Below are 16095 nucleotides of genomic sequence, written 5' to 3' on the forward strand. Positions count from 1 at the left end.
ATTGGCGAAAACAAACTCTGACATTTAAACTGACACTGTCAGGGGTAACACTAGCCTGGCAAGCCAGACCTATATCAAGATGTTAGGTCTGGCAACTCACCATAGACACGGCTCAATCCGAGGGGCGGGATAAACGGCTGTCTTTAAAATTCCCTCTGCACGCAATAGGACAGCGCTTCAACCAACCAGAGCGTTTTCCCAACAGCGGAGCTGACGTTAGTTGATAGATTCAACTTTTGAATCTGGCCGGCAAAACTACGAACACATCTTCCTTTTTTAAGAATGACTTAAGTGCCGTTCTTTGCTCTTTTCTCAAAGAAAAACTTAACTCCAAGTCCTCCAGAGTCGCGGCCAAATCCGATTCGAAAGACTGTTCACCAGCAGCAGCAACCATTCTTTTTTTTTTCAAGTAGCAGGGAACCGTCGCAACTCTGTCGTCATTATGTTAAGCCCGCCCCGCCTACTCTATACGTGATGTGATTGGCCTGACCCAATTTAGGTTTTTACAGCTCCGAAAGTCAACGGAGAGTTGCTAGACTACCCTGGCTGCAAAATAAATTTTGCTGCCGCTAGGGTGCATCTAGATTTCTAGGCTAGGGTAACACACTTATCAGACAAAACCTGACGAAGTGTCTGTTGCCATCTGTCGTAAAGAGTGAATTGTCCTTTAGAATGATTTCTGAAGGATCATGTGACACTGAAGACTGGAGTAATGGCTGTTTTGCCATCACACGAATAAATAATGTTTTTGAATATATTAAAATAGAACAATTACATCAGTTATTTTAAACTGTAATAATATTTCACAATATTACTGTTTAGTGTATTTTTGATCAAATAAATATAGCATTGGTTGACCAAATCTACTGCAGCACTGTATGCTGCATATATATTTTAAAAATAGGATGTGCAACAGTACATGTTGCGCGCACATTTCAAAGAACAGCGTGCTACATTGCTCTGTGCATGTTTAATTCAGCAAGTAGCTTCCAGTTATCAAAGAAACATAAAAATTTGATCAGTAGACCAATGAAGCAATGTAACAACAAAGAACACCGCTGGTTCTTTGAAATGAAAGGTCATGAAAAGTCATGCGCATTGCATTTTGGGATAGAGTATCAGTGCACTCTGAGCAGTTCATCCAGGTATTCCATGCAAACTGAAAATATGCATACAAACTGCAGTAGTAATAAAAGTAGTTCCTATTCCAATAACAGCCTCTATCTTCAATTGATGCACAATTGGTTTTACCATCTCAGGTTATCAGTTAAATGAATGATTTTGTACTCACTATAGTAATAACAGTTAATTATGCATGATTACAAGCAACTAACCCTAAACCAAACCCTAACTCTATAGTAAGTACATGTAGTTAATTAATATTATTCAGTACTAGTTGAGTAAGTACAATGTAACTACGTCACCTTAAAATAAAGTGTAACCAATGTTTTAGATTAAATGAGAGAATTTTACTTCACAATTCAGCCAAGTTGCCATTGTGCTGGAAACGCACCTACTCACACTGCTGAGGATAAACCATTTCAGACATGAGATATTTTAACAAGAATTGAGTGTTCAGCCTCAGGGAGAAATCAAATCGGACCTTTGGCATTCATGTAGCATGCTAACCTTGCTAACCACATGATGAAAGAAAACAGTACCTCACTGGCATCAAAGGGGAACCTCTATCTACAATTTCTGGTATGGACAAAGTGCTCCTCAGATGTTGGACAATATTGGTCTTTGTGATGATAAGTGCTGGGGGTGACTCAAGTTTTCAAGGCAAAGCACACCAGGCATGTTCCATGAAACACAATTCTTGAAAAATTACTATATGAGGATGCTGTTGTGTGTGTGTTACACATTAGCATATTTAATTAAAGATATGACTTCTCATCGTCCCTTGCAATGAGATTCGTTAAAATGGCTGTGCTTGATACTTCAGTGTGAATCTTACATCAAAAGTCCACCTCAACAGAATTCCTCCTTCGGGTCGCTTTGCATATACGTTACTTCTCTGCTCTTGGCCGGGTTGGAGCAGCCGTTGTGCTGGTGGTTGAGAAGGCTCCTCCGGGCTGGGTGGGCGGTTGGCTCTGAGGGGTCACACACAGTGACAACGGTGGTCTCCATTCGTGAGAGCGTGTACATGCTGCTCTGGCGCGTTACTTTATGCCGCATGGCCCGCAGCTCAAGCTCGTCGTAGTCAGAAACCCTCACAAACGGGCACCAGCGGAAAACCTGTTTAAAGCCGGCCCGAAACCTGAGCCAAGACGAGAATAAACACAAAACATGAATTAAAAACTGAACAAATCTATGGGCAAAAAGGCTATATTAATTGCACATTTATGCAGGATTTTATCTCTCACTTGCAATTCCAACTTAAGTTTCATTTGTTGCAACTACTAATTTTTATCTCACAGTGTGACTTTATTTCTTATGTTAAACTTTGGGCCCTATTTTATCAATCTAAGCGCATAGTCTAAAGCGCACAGCACAGGAGCACTTAGGGCCAAGAAATAGGGGTACAGTAGGAGTCCATTTCTGTCCCCCAAGGTACAATCTACACTAACATACCCCATAGGGCTTATTATTGGACCTCAAGGTACATATATGTACATTTCTGAGGGTCAAAAAGCATTAAAAGGTACATATATGTACCGTTTCTTTTAAAGGTTAAGGTGCAATATTGTACCCTTGAGGGTACAGCCCCAGTGACAAGCCATTGTACCCCTAAAGGTACAATATGTACTTTATTTTCTGAGAGTGTAGGCGCACATCACTAATGCACTCTTTAAATAACAAAAAAAATACTGCGCCATTGACTTTAGACTAGGTTTCAGTTGGTCAATGGCGCAGTCTATTTCAGTTGCCTCAAAAAATCTACACGCCAACAATGCACCTGAACACACCTTGTTTTCAGACCAGCACGCCCATGGGCGCACAGATGGGCGCAAATGCATTTGCTATTTAAACAACGTGCCGCAGGACGTGAAAATGATAACTGCGTCAGGCTGAAACTAGCAAACACTTGCGTCACGCCTGGTGTTGCATTGCGCCGGGTGTATGATAGGGCCCATTATCTCACAATTACTTTTTTATTTTTTTTTACTCTGAGGTGGAAACAGGCTTTGAATACCTTTGCAAATGACCAAAAGCCATTAAAAGCAATCAATTTGTTAAGTTCGAGTGACTGCACAGGATAAAGAGAAAACCAATATCACAGGTTAGGTGTCAGAGGCTTCTGCCAGCATAACAAGCTTAGCCATGTATTTTTAATAATCAAATACTGTCAGGTACATTAAACAGCAGTTATTTCCCCCGCAATATTCAGCTCATTGATTGATAATGATCCTGTCATGTCTATTTTTCCGCTTATTGAATAGTGTACGGTTGCAAATTGTTATGCTCCGGTACAAAGCCAAATGGGACCTGAAGAAATTAGATGTGGATTATTTATCATCCAGTCTTGCATTTTAGCCATGTTTTCCATCTGTGGTGCATTTACATGAAGTCAATGCTATGGCTGTCCCAGCCTGATCAAGTTAATGGTGGATAGCAACGGTTGCCAGGCTACAACTGGTAGAGTGCTCAAAAAAAAAAAAAAGGCTGCAGAGCTGTATAAAGGTCATTAGCTATATTTTATGGGGAGCTTAAATGTACAGACATGCTCTCACAGTATGGTACAGTAAGCTTTTAAATAAACCTGAGAAAGACATTTCATGCCAATGATTTTGTATGGCCATGAAATGAAAGGAATGATGTGCGTTTCACAGTACATGTTCAAGCGGGCAAACATAATGTCTTTCATCTTAAATAATTCTTAAATATTCATTTCAAATTACGTATCACAAATAATTCTAGGCATATATAATTTGTTACCAATGTAATACCTGAGAGTGAGTCGTTTTCTGGTTTCTGGGTTTTATGGTTGGGTTTAATGGGTTTAAATGGTCATGATAGGAGTTGAAAAAATGTATGTAAACATATCTTATATATAATGTTTTGTTGCTTTACTTTTTTTTTTAACCGTGCTAATTTTAATAGATGCATTGGCCTGAGTGACTTCCATTGTTAGTGCATTGCTGTAAAGATGACTTTTGCTAGTTTTTGTAAACTAAAGGATGAGTCTAAATGTTCTTCTGTGGTGATCGATGACATATCAAGGATGATGTCAATACAGACTAACTTGTATTGAACCTGGAACATTCCTTTAATTAAAACCTTGGAGAAAAAAGGTGGCTCTAAAGTTGTTTCTAAAGATCTCTGTGTCGTTGTCATGACATTCAGTGCATATCATTTTCTGTCATCTATGCACAGGAAGAACAAATATTGATGCTTAAATTCATTTACGCTGCTTTAAAATAGTGCACCCAAAAATGAAAATTCTTTGATCATTTACTCATCCACATGTCATTCCAAAATATGACTTTAAATTTCAGCATATATGTTTGAATCAACCTGAAGAAGTGGAAATAATGACAGAATTGTCATTTTTGGAACACTATAATTTTAAAATGTCTGTATAAATACACCTATTCATTTTATATACTTGAAAAATAATGAGAAATAAGTTGGGCCTCGTAGTGTTTTTGCGTAGCGCGTCTGTGTTGCACGTCATCACGCATCACACACATGACCTGCTTCGGCCAATTGTGAGCCTACGTGGTGACGTGCAACACAGACGCGCTACGCAAAAACACTACGAGGCCCAGAGAGAAGGAATTGAATAGTGGAATAAAGTCGGTATTTTGTTAAGAGGCTAAAAGCAGGTTTAAAACTTGCCCCATTGAAGTCAACAGGGTGCAAATTTTAAAAAGAGGATAACACGGTGAAGGCAACACCAATTTTTGTCGTTGTTGGGGTACACACGGACACGGGTATTTTTATAACCGTGACTTTTTTTACGCGGTTCGGCCGTTCGTCCACACGGAAATGCAGTATCAGGTCACTGAAACCGAACATTTTTGAAAACCCCTGCCAGGGTGAGGATTTTCAGAAACGCCGGTTGCAGTGTTGTCGTGTAGACAGTAAAACCGGGCGTCAGAGGGTGCGCCGTTATCCGCGGCTTCTTATTGGCCAACGTGGCTTTACGATTAGGGTTATATCGCCGCCTGCTGGTGTGGCATGCTCTTGACAGCGCTTGATAGCGTGTTTTTGCGTTTTCATGTAGACGTAAACCGAGCATGTGTGGACGGGATTTTTTTTTAAAACGCAGGAGGAAAAACTCTGGTTATAAAAATACCCGTGTCCGTGTGGACTAGGCCTTACACCCTGCTGAACTGTGTTTTCAGCATCTGTAAGTTAAAGTTGTTTAAATGTGCACACAGCATTGGGCTATTTCTTATGTATAAATTAACCTTTTTGGCTTTATATAAACTCCACAATGTGAGGAATCATGTGTAAATATGAGTAAGGCTGGATGACATATCGAAAATACACAATATCTTCACGATGTTGTTGCTGGCAATGTAAAATTAGGCTTTTAAAGCACCTTCAAAGAAGGCTGTCATTATCTTGCAAATCATGAGTAGGAATGCATTCAGACATGTCTTAATAGCAGCTCTTGATTCAGTTACTATGTTAGAATAGGTTAAATCTATTTCTGTGATTGAGTCAATAGTTCTTTTTAAATAAAAATATTAAAACCTTAGTATTTAAAAACAATTTTAATTTTTACTTTAAATTTCAGCATATATGTTTGAATCAACCTGAAGAAGTGGAAATAATGACAGAATTGTCATTTTTGGAACACTATAATTTTAAAATGTCTGTATAAATACACCTATTCATTTTATATTCATGTTTGTTTTTGCGCACAAAAAGTATTCTCATCGCTTGATATACTTAAGATTGAGCCACTGGAGTCACTTGGACTATTTTAACGATGTTTTTAATAACTATTCTGGGTCGGCGAGTTTCGGTCACTCTGGAAGCCTATGGAAGAGTCAGAATTCTGTCAGATTTCATCAAAAATATCTTAATTTGTGTTCCGAAGATGAACGAAAGACTTACATGGTTGGAACAACATGAGGGTGAGTAATTACTGACAGAATTTTCATTTTTGGGTGAACTAACCCTTTAATGACACTTTCATTTCAATCATTGATTTTATGAGTACTATTTATTCACAAAAAAGCAACATCTCATGGGTGTCCATTACTGCATGATAAGGCTTATTCATGCAAGTACAGTATAAGTGGGAACAACACTCATGCTGCTATGACAAAAATACATTTGTGTCATAAATCTTTTGTTGTTGTGGCACTCGAGTCTTACCTGCTGTTCAGGCAGCAGTAAATAATGGGATTGTACATTGTGGGGCTCATGGCAAGCCACATGACTGACAGATAGATCTGCTGAATGAACTTTGATCTAAGCAGTTCCTTGTTCCATCCCGCAGCCAGGAAATATACATGGTATGGCAGCCAGCAGATGGCAAAGGTCACCACTACGATGATCATCATTTTCACCACCTGGAAACAGAAAATGAAGGCAAAAAGTAAAATATTACATAATATTGTATCATAATTGATGGGAATTTATTATATCGGAGTATATTGGAGAAAAGAGTCGGCATATAGTGTATCGGTGATGTGCCTTGCATAAGTTATAGTAAAGATATATATTTATTTATGCTAAAAGATATATATATATATATATACAAACACACAAATGGTAAATGTTGATAAAGGTTCATCAAGGCGGAGAGTACAAAATAGAGCGGCTTCTAGACATTGCGACATTGTGACTGACCTTATTTCAAGCATTCAAAAACAAAGAGAACAGTGGAGGAGCAATCATATCACAAACAGTTATACGGCTGTGTTTTTATTCATTATGTTAATTCATTAAGACACTGCTTGTCATTCAAATCCCACAGCAAACAGCACACCCATAAGCACAAAACAGTGTCAGGATACCAAAACCTTGGTCATGCAACCAACAAGCTTTGACACTTTGGGCAAACAATGCATCTGCAGCAAGAAAGAAAACCCCAGGCAACACATTTCCAACAGAACAAGGACACACCACATGAGGTCTTCTCTGACTTCCTCTGGGTTCAGCAAACATGGAGTACGTGCTCCTGAAAATTGTATGTTGACTAAGTTGTAATTGCCAAAATTCATGAAAACATGAATTCAGTTCTCTGCTGCTTTTATTGTACTGTCCTTGTGTCAATAGTCAAACTGTGTTGTGTGTAGATCTGTGCAGTTCTCCATCCTGTCAGTTTTGTTCGGTCCTCAAAATATCCACTCTCTCTTCAAGCAAGTGTCCTTCTGCCCCTGCAGGGACTTCTGCCATAACAAATCCATTTCCCATCCTTCACGAGGTGAATTGTTTCTGTAGCCACATCACAAAGTCTGATTGGAGGAGCCTCCCGCTTCACTCCACTAATGAATTTAATTACATTGTTCATGCTGTCCCACAGAGACAGCGAATGGAGCTTTGTTAGATACTCTTCAATCTGAAGATCTCACTCAGAGATCAGTAAAAGAATCAATAAATGAACAAATGAATATGTGAATATAGTCATTACAACATTTTGCCTTTTTATATATTAAAGGAGAACTCCGGTCAATTTTAACATTGAGCTCATTTTTTTGTAAATTTGGAGTGCTGTCAATACAGAGAACAACGACAAAAATCGGTGTTACCTACACCGTGCTATCCTCTTTTTAAAATTTGCACCCTGTTGAGTTCAATGGGGCACGTTTTAAACCTGCTTTTAGCCTCTTAACATCCTTGATGTGTCATTGCAAGTGCCCAGCCATGTGAGTGATTCCTTCAGAGTCAACACGCGGTGAATCTGACTGCAGTAGATGTGCAAGATATGAATAAAAGTGATGTTAATTCAGCCAGCGAATCGATTGTGGAGTTCACGCGCGTGATCATAGGTAACTAAACCTATGCGCGTGAACTCGACAATCGATTACTGTGGACTTCGACCGAAAACAGGAAGAAAATACAGGTATTTGCGCTGGCTGAATTAACATCACTTTTATTAATATCTTTCACATCTACTGCAGTCAGATTCACCCGTGTTCAATCTGAAGGAATCACTCACATGGCTGTGCACTTGTAATGACACATCAAGGATGTTAAGAGGCTAAAAGCAGGTTTAAAACTTGCCCCATTGAAGTCAACAGGGTGCAAATTTTAAAAAGAGGATAACACGGTGAAGGCAACACCAATTTTTGTCGTTGTTGGGGTACACACGGACACGGGTATTTTTATAACCGTGACTTTTTTTACGCGGTTCGGCCGTTCGTCCACACGGAAATGCAGTATCAGGTCACTGAAACCGAACATTTTTGAAAACCCCTGCCAGGGTGAGGATTTTCAGAAACGCCGGTTGCAGTGTTGTCGTGTAGACAGTAAAACCGGGCGTCAGAGGGTGCGCCGTTATCCGCGGCTTCTTATTGGCCAACGTGGCTTTACGATTAGGGTTATATCGCCGCCTGCTGGTGTGGCATGCTCTTGACAGCGCTTGATAGCGTGTTTTTGCGTTTTCATGTAGACGTAAACCGAGCATGTGTGGACGGGATTTTTTTTTAAAACGCAGGAGGAAAAACTCTGGTTATAAAAATACCCGTGTCCGTGTGGACTAGGCCTTACACCCTGCTGAACTGTGTTTTCAGCATCTGTAAGTTAAAGTTGTTTAAATGTGCACACAGCATTGGGCTATTTCTTATGTATAAATTAACCTTTTTGGCTTTATATAAACTCCACAATGTGAGGAATCATGTGTAAATATGAGTAAGGCTGGATGACATATCGAAAATACACAATATCTTCACGATGTTGTTGCTGGCAATGTAAAATTAGGCTTTTAAAGCACCTTCAAAGAAGGCTGTCATTATCTTGCAAATCATGAGTAGGAATGCATTCAGACATGTCTTAATAGCAGCTCTTGATTCAGTTACTATGTTAGAATAGGTTAAATCTATTTCTGTGATTGAGTCAATAGTTCTTTTTAAATAAAAATATTAAAACCTTAGTATTTAAAAACATACCTTGATTTTTTTTATTAAAAAAAAAAAACTTTGATTGTAAAAGATTTTCACAGTAAATATATGAATATCAAGATGTATTTGCAGATACCTGTATATATGCAATATATCAGACACCCCTAATGAGCATAGAAAATATGATACCATAAATGATTAACTGTGAAACAAATCATCAAAGGAAAGAACAGAAGACTACACATGGTGTGTTTCACAGACACTACGTGGATGACACATAAAATATATCATTTTGGAATTCAGATTCTTCAAAGAACTCATATTATGATTTTTTCTATGGGCATTTCATCAGTATTCCATCCCTAAATGCCTGCCTTTGTTTTTCCTAAATATGCATTAAGAATCTTCCCTACACCACATTTCAAAGACAGAGAGATATAGTGCCGGTTCAACGGTTCAGCAGGAGGTGGACATGAGAAGATGTCCTGGGGTAAAAGGAAAGCTTATATGATTGCCATTCACGCTCACCTTCAAGCCAACGTTTCTCTCCCAATATGTCTCCAGACGAAAGCTTCTGCAATCTGAGAGCTGGAAGTGCACTGCGTTTGGCACCACAATAGAATGTCTCTTTTGTTTTCTCTTATCTGCTCTGTCTCTTCGATACAAAGATTGAGAAAAGAAAAGGGCACTCTCATTGAAATAGAAGTCCTTTTGGTGATTGGCGCTTGAATAGAGACTACACAACTGTGGCAAATAGAGATTGGAGATCTGTTTGAGGTTGTGGAATGGAGAATAGTCAATGGGCTGACGTAAAGTGCTGATCAATACACTGATATAGATCATAAGAGAGACAAGTCCAGAGAGACAACAAAGAAGTAATGCTCGAACCAAGTACAAGAAAAGAAGAAGAAGAAATTTCAGTGCCTAAAACAATGAGTGAACATTTTTAAATTCATCAGGTCAGGTTTTCTTCACTATTCAATAGAATGGCGTCACAATCATTGACTAGTATCTGACTAGAGGTTCTACAACTTTTCAAGTGGCAGGCTAGCCTGGTAATACCAAACTCTGCTACTTCGCTTTGCTTCGTAGACAGAGTCTGGCATGACATAATTAAAAAGCGTTTTCTTTCTCGCGGGGTGGGTGGGGGGGGGGGGGGGGGTTGGGGCGCTTGTCTGAAGTTTAAAATCATTGGTTACCCGTAAGCCAATCACATAACGTTTGGTTATGGCGTGTGTTATGCGCATGCTCAGCCGCATCTAACTTCCACTGTAAACACATGTATGATGCGAAAACAAAACCATCGAGCGAAATACCGGAGTGAACATGGCTGTGAACGACTTTTGCAGATTATGTGAAGTAAATCTACGCATCCACGGTACAATCAGCGCCTACGTCACAGCTCTCAGCCCGCCCTCTGTTCGTTGATTGGCCGGCTGTTTTCAGGCCGGAGGAAAATGGGGAAAACGGTCGCTATCTCGACGTAGTCAGGCTAGTGGCAGGCCACTTCAACAAACTATTTAAATAAAAATAATTTCATTCATTTATTAACCATTTCATTCGTATACGTCTCTTGGTAATTCTGTGGGCTTGCTATACACGAGAGACTGATCATAATTTTTTTGCCGAGAATTTTACGAAAAACTGAAAAACACCCCGAATCTGAAACTACCCCCAAGTACAACTCATTGGAAAAACGTCTACATACATTTTAGAAAAATGTATTGTTATACACAAGTCAATGCAGTTTCCAGTTGAAAATGAACACTAGAGGCAATAAAACACCTTTTTTCTAGACTTTCATTCTTTTTCACAGAAATTATGATTAGGGCAGATTAAAACTTATTTTTACATGGTTCCTTGCACAAAACTACATATGACCTCAAACGCTTTTACCAAGCATCACATAAGCAGCTCCATTTGTATGGCTTTTCTGATGTTTTAAAATTTCTCGGTAACAATACAATACATACCATTTAAGCAGTGTATAAAAACACCAATAAGAATCAAAGGGTCAAGTTAACCCAAAACCACACTACTTAATACAGGATTGGGGGTAAAGTCGATTAGCGGCAGCTGTTAATTGACCCACCAGCTAACTGAGTTTGAAAATACATGTAGTCCTTCTAGAGTTATATATGAATTATTCAAAAACCTTTGTGGGGTGGCACAATCTGGAGAGACAGATCTGGATCAGCGTATCGTGATGGATGAGCAACCAAGGTTTTTGCTCTCTGTCAGCATGAGGAAGTAGAAATGCAAATTACTAGACAAAGACTTTGTTTAGAAGGTCAAACCGGATGCATTGCTACAGGGTTACTGCCTCTTTCTGTCCTTAACCATATTATTTTAAAATATCTTTCACTGCATTTTGCTTAGTTATTTCATGATTTTGTTCAAATAAAAATAATTCTTAAAAAAAACTATTTAAATAATAATAATTTCATTCATTTATTAACCATTTCAGTTGTATATGTCTCTTGGTAATTATGTGGGCTTGCTATACACGAGAGACTGATCATACATTTTTTTGGCAATGATTTTTCCGGGGTAGGTTCCCCATGGGTCAGGACTCACACACATGCATTTAGCCTCTCCAATTCACCTATACTGCATGTTTTTGCAATCAGCAAGCTACTCCTGATGCTCTGCAACCCTCCACCTCCCCCAGCTCCACCTGCCTAGATCTACTACAGGATTTAATCATGTCTATTTATGCAGCAGCAGCAGCATATCTTATGTGCTCACAGCAATGTGTCTGTGTATCTGTTGGCAGAAGCATTTCTTTACTTGCGCTACAGCAGAAGTATGCATAGCGGATCTATAGGGCCAGATTTATGAACAGAAACAAAAAAATACTGTCAGGATTTACTAAAGACATGCAGTGAAAAAAATAGCGCTGAAAATGCATGAACAGTTTTTCTTTTTCTTTTTTTTTCTTACCTTATTGCATATGCATTTGTAGAAGTTTCCCTTTCAGATGCAAAACCTTAACACTTTAGTTTAGGATCCAATTCTCCCTATTAACTAGTTGCTTAGTAGCATGCATATTACTTGGATATTGACTGTTTATTAGTACTTATAAAGCACATATTAATCTTATTCAGTCTTATTCTGCAGGACCATATTCAACATTGCTAATCCTACCCAATTCCTAAATGTAACAACTACCTTACTAACAATTAATAAGTCATAATTTGGTTGTGTTGGTAATTTACTAAGGTTTGCGCTAGTCAATTTACTGGTATTCGCGCCATTATTCGAAACACCCAAAAAAGCATGTCTTTACCCATTTTGACCTGTGTTGTTAATAGATCACCTGCACCTGATTATCAGCGGCTTTGACTGTTTGTGACCCTACACTAATTTGCATTGCTCTTGGTAGATTGCGTTGGTCATTATGGAAATGATCCATCTATGACTGTGTTCTTTAATTTACGCATCAACAGTAGATCACGCACAGAACTTTCACAGTTCCATTTGCGCTTTTATGGAATGCACATTCACGCTAATTTGCCCTGTTTAGTAAATCTGGCTCTTAGTCTGCCAAGACCAATAACATGTTAAAACTATACTGATAGTTTTCATGATTTAAATATTTTTAATAAATACGAAAGAGTAAGCCACACACTATATTCCACATCAGTGGTCAACATGAAAATTAAAACCAATAATAATCATCATTACTTGCTGAGTAACTGAGCTGACAAATTTGACAAGAGTTTATTTACCTCACACTGTCAGTAAGGCAAAACTCTTCAGCAGACACACTCACTCTCATCCTAATCAATATTGATTCAGCAAACGGTTGCTTGACAGAGGAAACGTGGTATTTTCAAATAGAACCATGTGAACTAAAACCACGTCACCATTTACAATGTCATTATCAGTAACATCACTTCTTCCAATATATAGAATCATGGTTTAAAAAGAGATATATCCATTATGCATTGATCACATTTAAATCACTGCTGTCAAAATATATCAATGCCCATGACATCAAGATATGTGTCAAAAAATTAGATAAACGTATCTAGCTCAGACAAAGTGCATTATAAACAACTGATTTAACTTCATAAATTAGCACAATAGCACCACAGATCGTGTTGCTCTGCAACTTTTATTTAAAGGAATAATTAAGCCAACAATAAAAATTGTCATCATTTAATCACACTTCTGTCCTTTCAACCTTGCACTGACTGAGTGAACTTTTGTTTAGCATACAAGGAATTTACATTGCAATTCCGACTTTGATTTACATTGCCATGCTTCAAAAGGACAAAAAAATAAAATAAATGTATGGTGCATTTCAGTCCTTTTTGGAGCTTGACACCATCTTATCACCAGCAGTTCAAATACTCTGCCGTTTGGCTTTGTTGGCTTACTGTTCACTTGGAGTATACAAACTAAATCCAGTCAAAATAAAATAAATACTTGCTGCAACCTAAAAGCATCTAGGTGGAGTCGCATATCCAGAAACAAGAAAAAAAGAACAAAAAACACTTTCAGTATACCTTCACACATAGACTTGCAAAACAGATCCGGGTAGAATGAGATGACAGATGACAGAAAGGCTGTGACACTGGCCATAATGGTGCATATATATATATTCATTCCAGCAAACAGAGCTGGAGTCATTTTGAATACTTATTTAGAGAAAATGAAGCCTTCCCGAAAACAGCTCCTGCGGAGAAAATGGAGCATAGACTGTCAGGGGCTGATTGTACAGAATACAGAATACATCGTGCATCTGGCTTGACTGTCTCACTTTGCACCATTTGCCAGTGATGTGCTGTTTGCTGCAACCGGCCTGGACTGTGAAATAGCTCATATTTTAATTAACGTAACAACAGTGATAACCCATCATTTTAATCAGTTTAGTTACTAATGTGTATATCTCTGATGTAAAAAAAAAAAAAAAAAGAAAAATCCATGTGTGATAGCCCAGTTGAGTTTTATTGACAGCAACAGCATAAAGGCTTAGCAAATTGACTAATCAGAATGGATTTTCAAATGATTCAACGTCAAATTAAATTCAATAAGTAGTTTCCGGAAAAAGGCTGAAAGGCAGAAGAAATTTGATTTACCTCCCCATATATAAATAACCAGGTATTATTAAAGGTAACCTTTCCAACCAATTATTCTTCAGTATCAGGTGAAAGAAAGAAAGAAAGAAAGAAAGAAAGAAAGAAAGAAAGAAAGAAAGAAAGAAAGAAAGAAAGAAAGAAAGAAAGTTTAAAATGTTTAAATTTAAGAATTTCATTAATCAAATTTCTATTTTAATCACCGAGTTATCTTAGATGTGTTAGGTCTCTTTATGTGCAAATGGTTAAAATGGCTTTTGTACTTAGTTGCCGATATCCAGTGAAAGAGCCACAAAGCTAATATGGAAGGAAATGGATTGTGATAGTACTGTGGCTCAGGCACTTGGCTCTCTGCTTTGGATGAGATAAGCAAAACTTCACAAGTGTGGTTTGGTGATTGCAGTTAACACACTACGGCAGCAGTCATTGTCTTCCAGCAGAGCTGGATTGATGCTGTGCGCTCTAAAATTTTGATTATAATTATCCGCAGCATGCTCAAGTAATGTTAAATAGGTTTTCAAATGAATGCTTTCACATGCACTTTTTTACAAATTCACTTGATTCACAGTGTCAGATGATAAACAAAAATGAGCACAAATAAATACAGTACATGTTACACTTGCTCTCTCTTGAAATGTTTTTCTATGTCCAATTTCCTACAGAGCTTATAAGAAAATTTACTCTATGTAGCTAAATTTTCTCTTACACCTTCCTGTGCATGCCAATTAACTATATATATATATATATACACTCACCTAAAGGATTATTAGGAACACCTGTTCAATTTCTCATTAATGCAATTATCTAATCAACCAATCACATGGCAGTTGCTTCAATGCATTTAGGGGTGTGGTCCTGGTCAAGACAATCTCCTGAACTCCAAACTGAATGTCAGAATGGGAAAGAAAGGTGATTTAAGCAATTTTGAGCGTGGCATGGTTGTTGGTGCCAGACGGGCCGGTCTGAGTATTTCACAATCTGCTCAGTTACTGGGATTTTCACGCACAACCATTTCTAGGGTTTACAAAGAATGGTGTGAAAAGGGAAAAACATCCAGTATGCGGCAGTCCTGTGGGCGAAAATGCCTTGTTGATGCTAGAGGTCAGAGGAGAATGGGCCGACTGATTCAAGCTGATAGAAGAGCAACTTTGACTAAAATGACCACTCGTTACAACCGAGGTATGCAGCAAAGCATTTGTCAAGCCACAACACGCACAACCTTGAGGCGGGTGGGCTACAACAGCAGAAGACCCCACCGGGTACCACTCATCTCCACTACAAATAGGAAAAAGAGGCTACAATTTGCATGAGCTCACCAAAATTGGACAGTTGAAGACTGGAAAAATGTTGCCTGGTCTGATGAGTCTCGATTTCTGTTGAGACATTCAGATGGTAGAGTCAGAATTTGGCGTAAACAGAGTAAGAACATGGATCCATCGTGCCTTGTTACCACTGTGCAGGCTGGTGGTGGTGGTGTAATGGTGTGGGGGATGTTTTCTTGGCACACTTTAGGCCCCTTAGTGCCAATTGGGCATTGTTTAAATGCCACGGCCTACCTGAGCATTGTTTCTGACCATGTCCATCCCTTTATGACCACCATGTACCCATCCTCTGATGGCTACTTCCAGCAGGATAATGCACCATGTCACAAAGCTCGAATCATTTCAAATTGGTTTCTTGAACATGACAATGAGTTCACTGAACTAAAATGGCCCCCACAGTCACCAGATCTCAACCCAATAGAGCATCTTTGGGATGTGGTGGAACGGGAGCTTCGTGCCCTGGATGTGCATCCCACAAATCTCCATCAACTGCAAGATGCTATCCTATCAATATGGGCCAACATTTCTAAAGAATGCTTTCAGCACCTTGTTGAATCAATGCCACGTAGAATTAAGGCAGTTCTGAAGGCGAAAGGGGGTCAAACACAGTATTAGTATGGTGTTCCTAATAATCCTTTAGGTGAGTGTATATGTATATATACTATACATATATATATATATATAAATATATATATATTGCTAATATATATATTATATATATTT

The 16095-nt window shown here is 38.5% G+C and overlaps 1 protein-coding gene across 1 annotated transcript in view; it reads right to left on the reverse strand.

Annotated features, from left to right (window-relative positions):
• Positions 1 to 412: 412 nt before the first annotated feature.
• tacr3a (tachykinin receptor 3a) overlaps positions 413 to 16095 on the reverse strand; it is a 31300-nt gene continuing 15617 nt past the window's right edge. The window contains exons 4-5 of the mRNA XM_079898226.1: positions 6277 to 6473; positions 413 to 2260 (exon numbers count right to left, since the gene is read on the reverse strand). Coding sequence (XP_079754352.1) covers positions 1972 to 2260; positions 6277 to 6473 — 486 coding nt within the window. The 3' untranslated portion in view covers positions 413 to 1971. The remainder of the gene's footprint in view (positions 2261 to 6276; positions 6474 to 16095) is intronic.

Source organism: Squalius cephalus, assembly GCF_949319135.1.
Source record: "Squalius cephalus genome assembly, chromosome: 2".
Taxonomy (NCBI): domain Eukaryota; kingdom Metazoa; phylum Chordata; class Actinopteri; order Cypriniformes; family Leuciscidae; genus Squalius; species Squalius cephalus.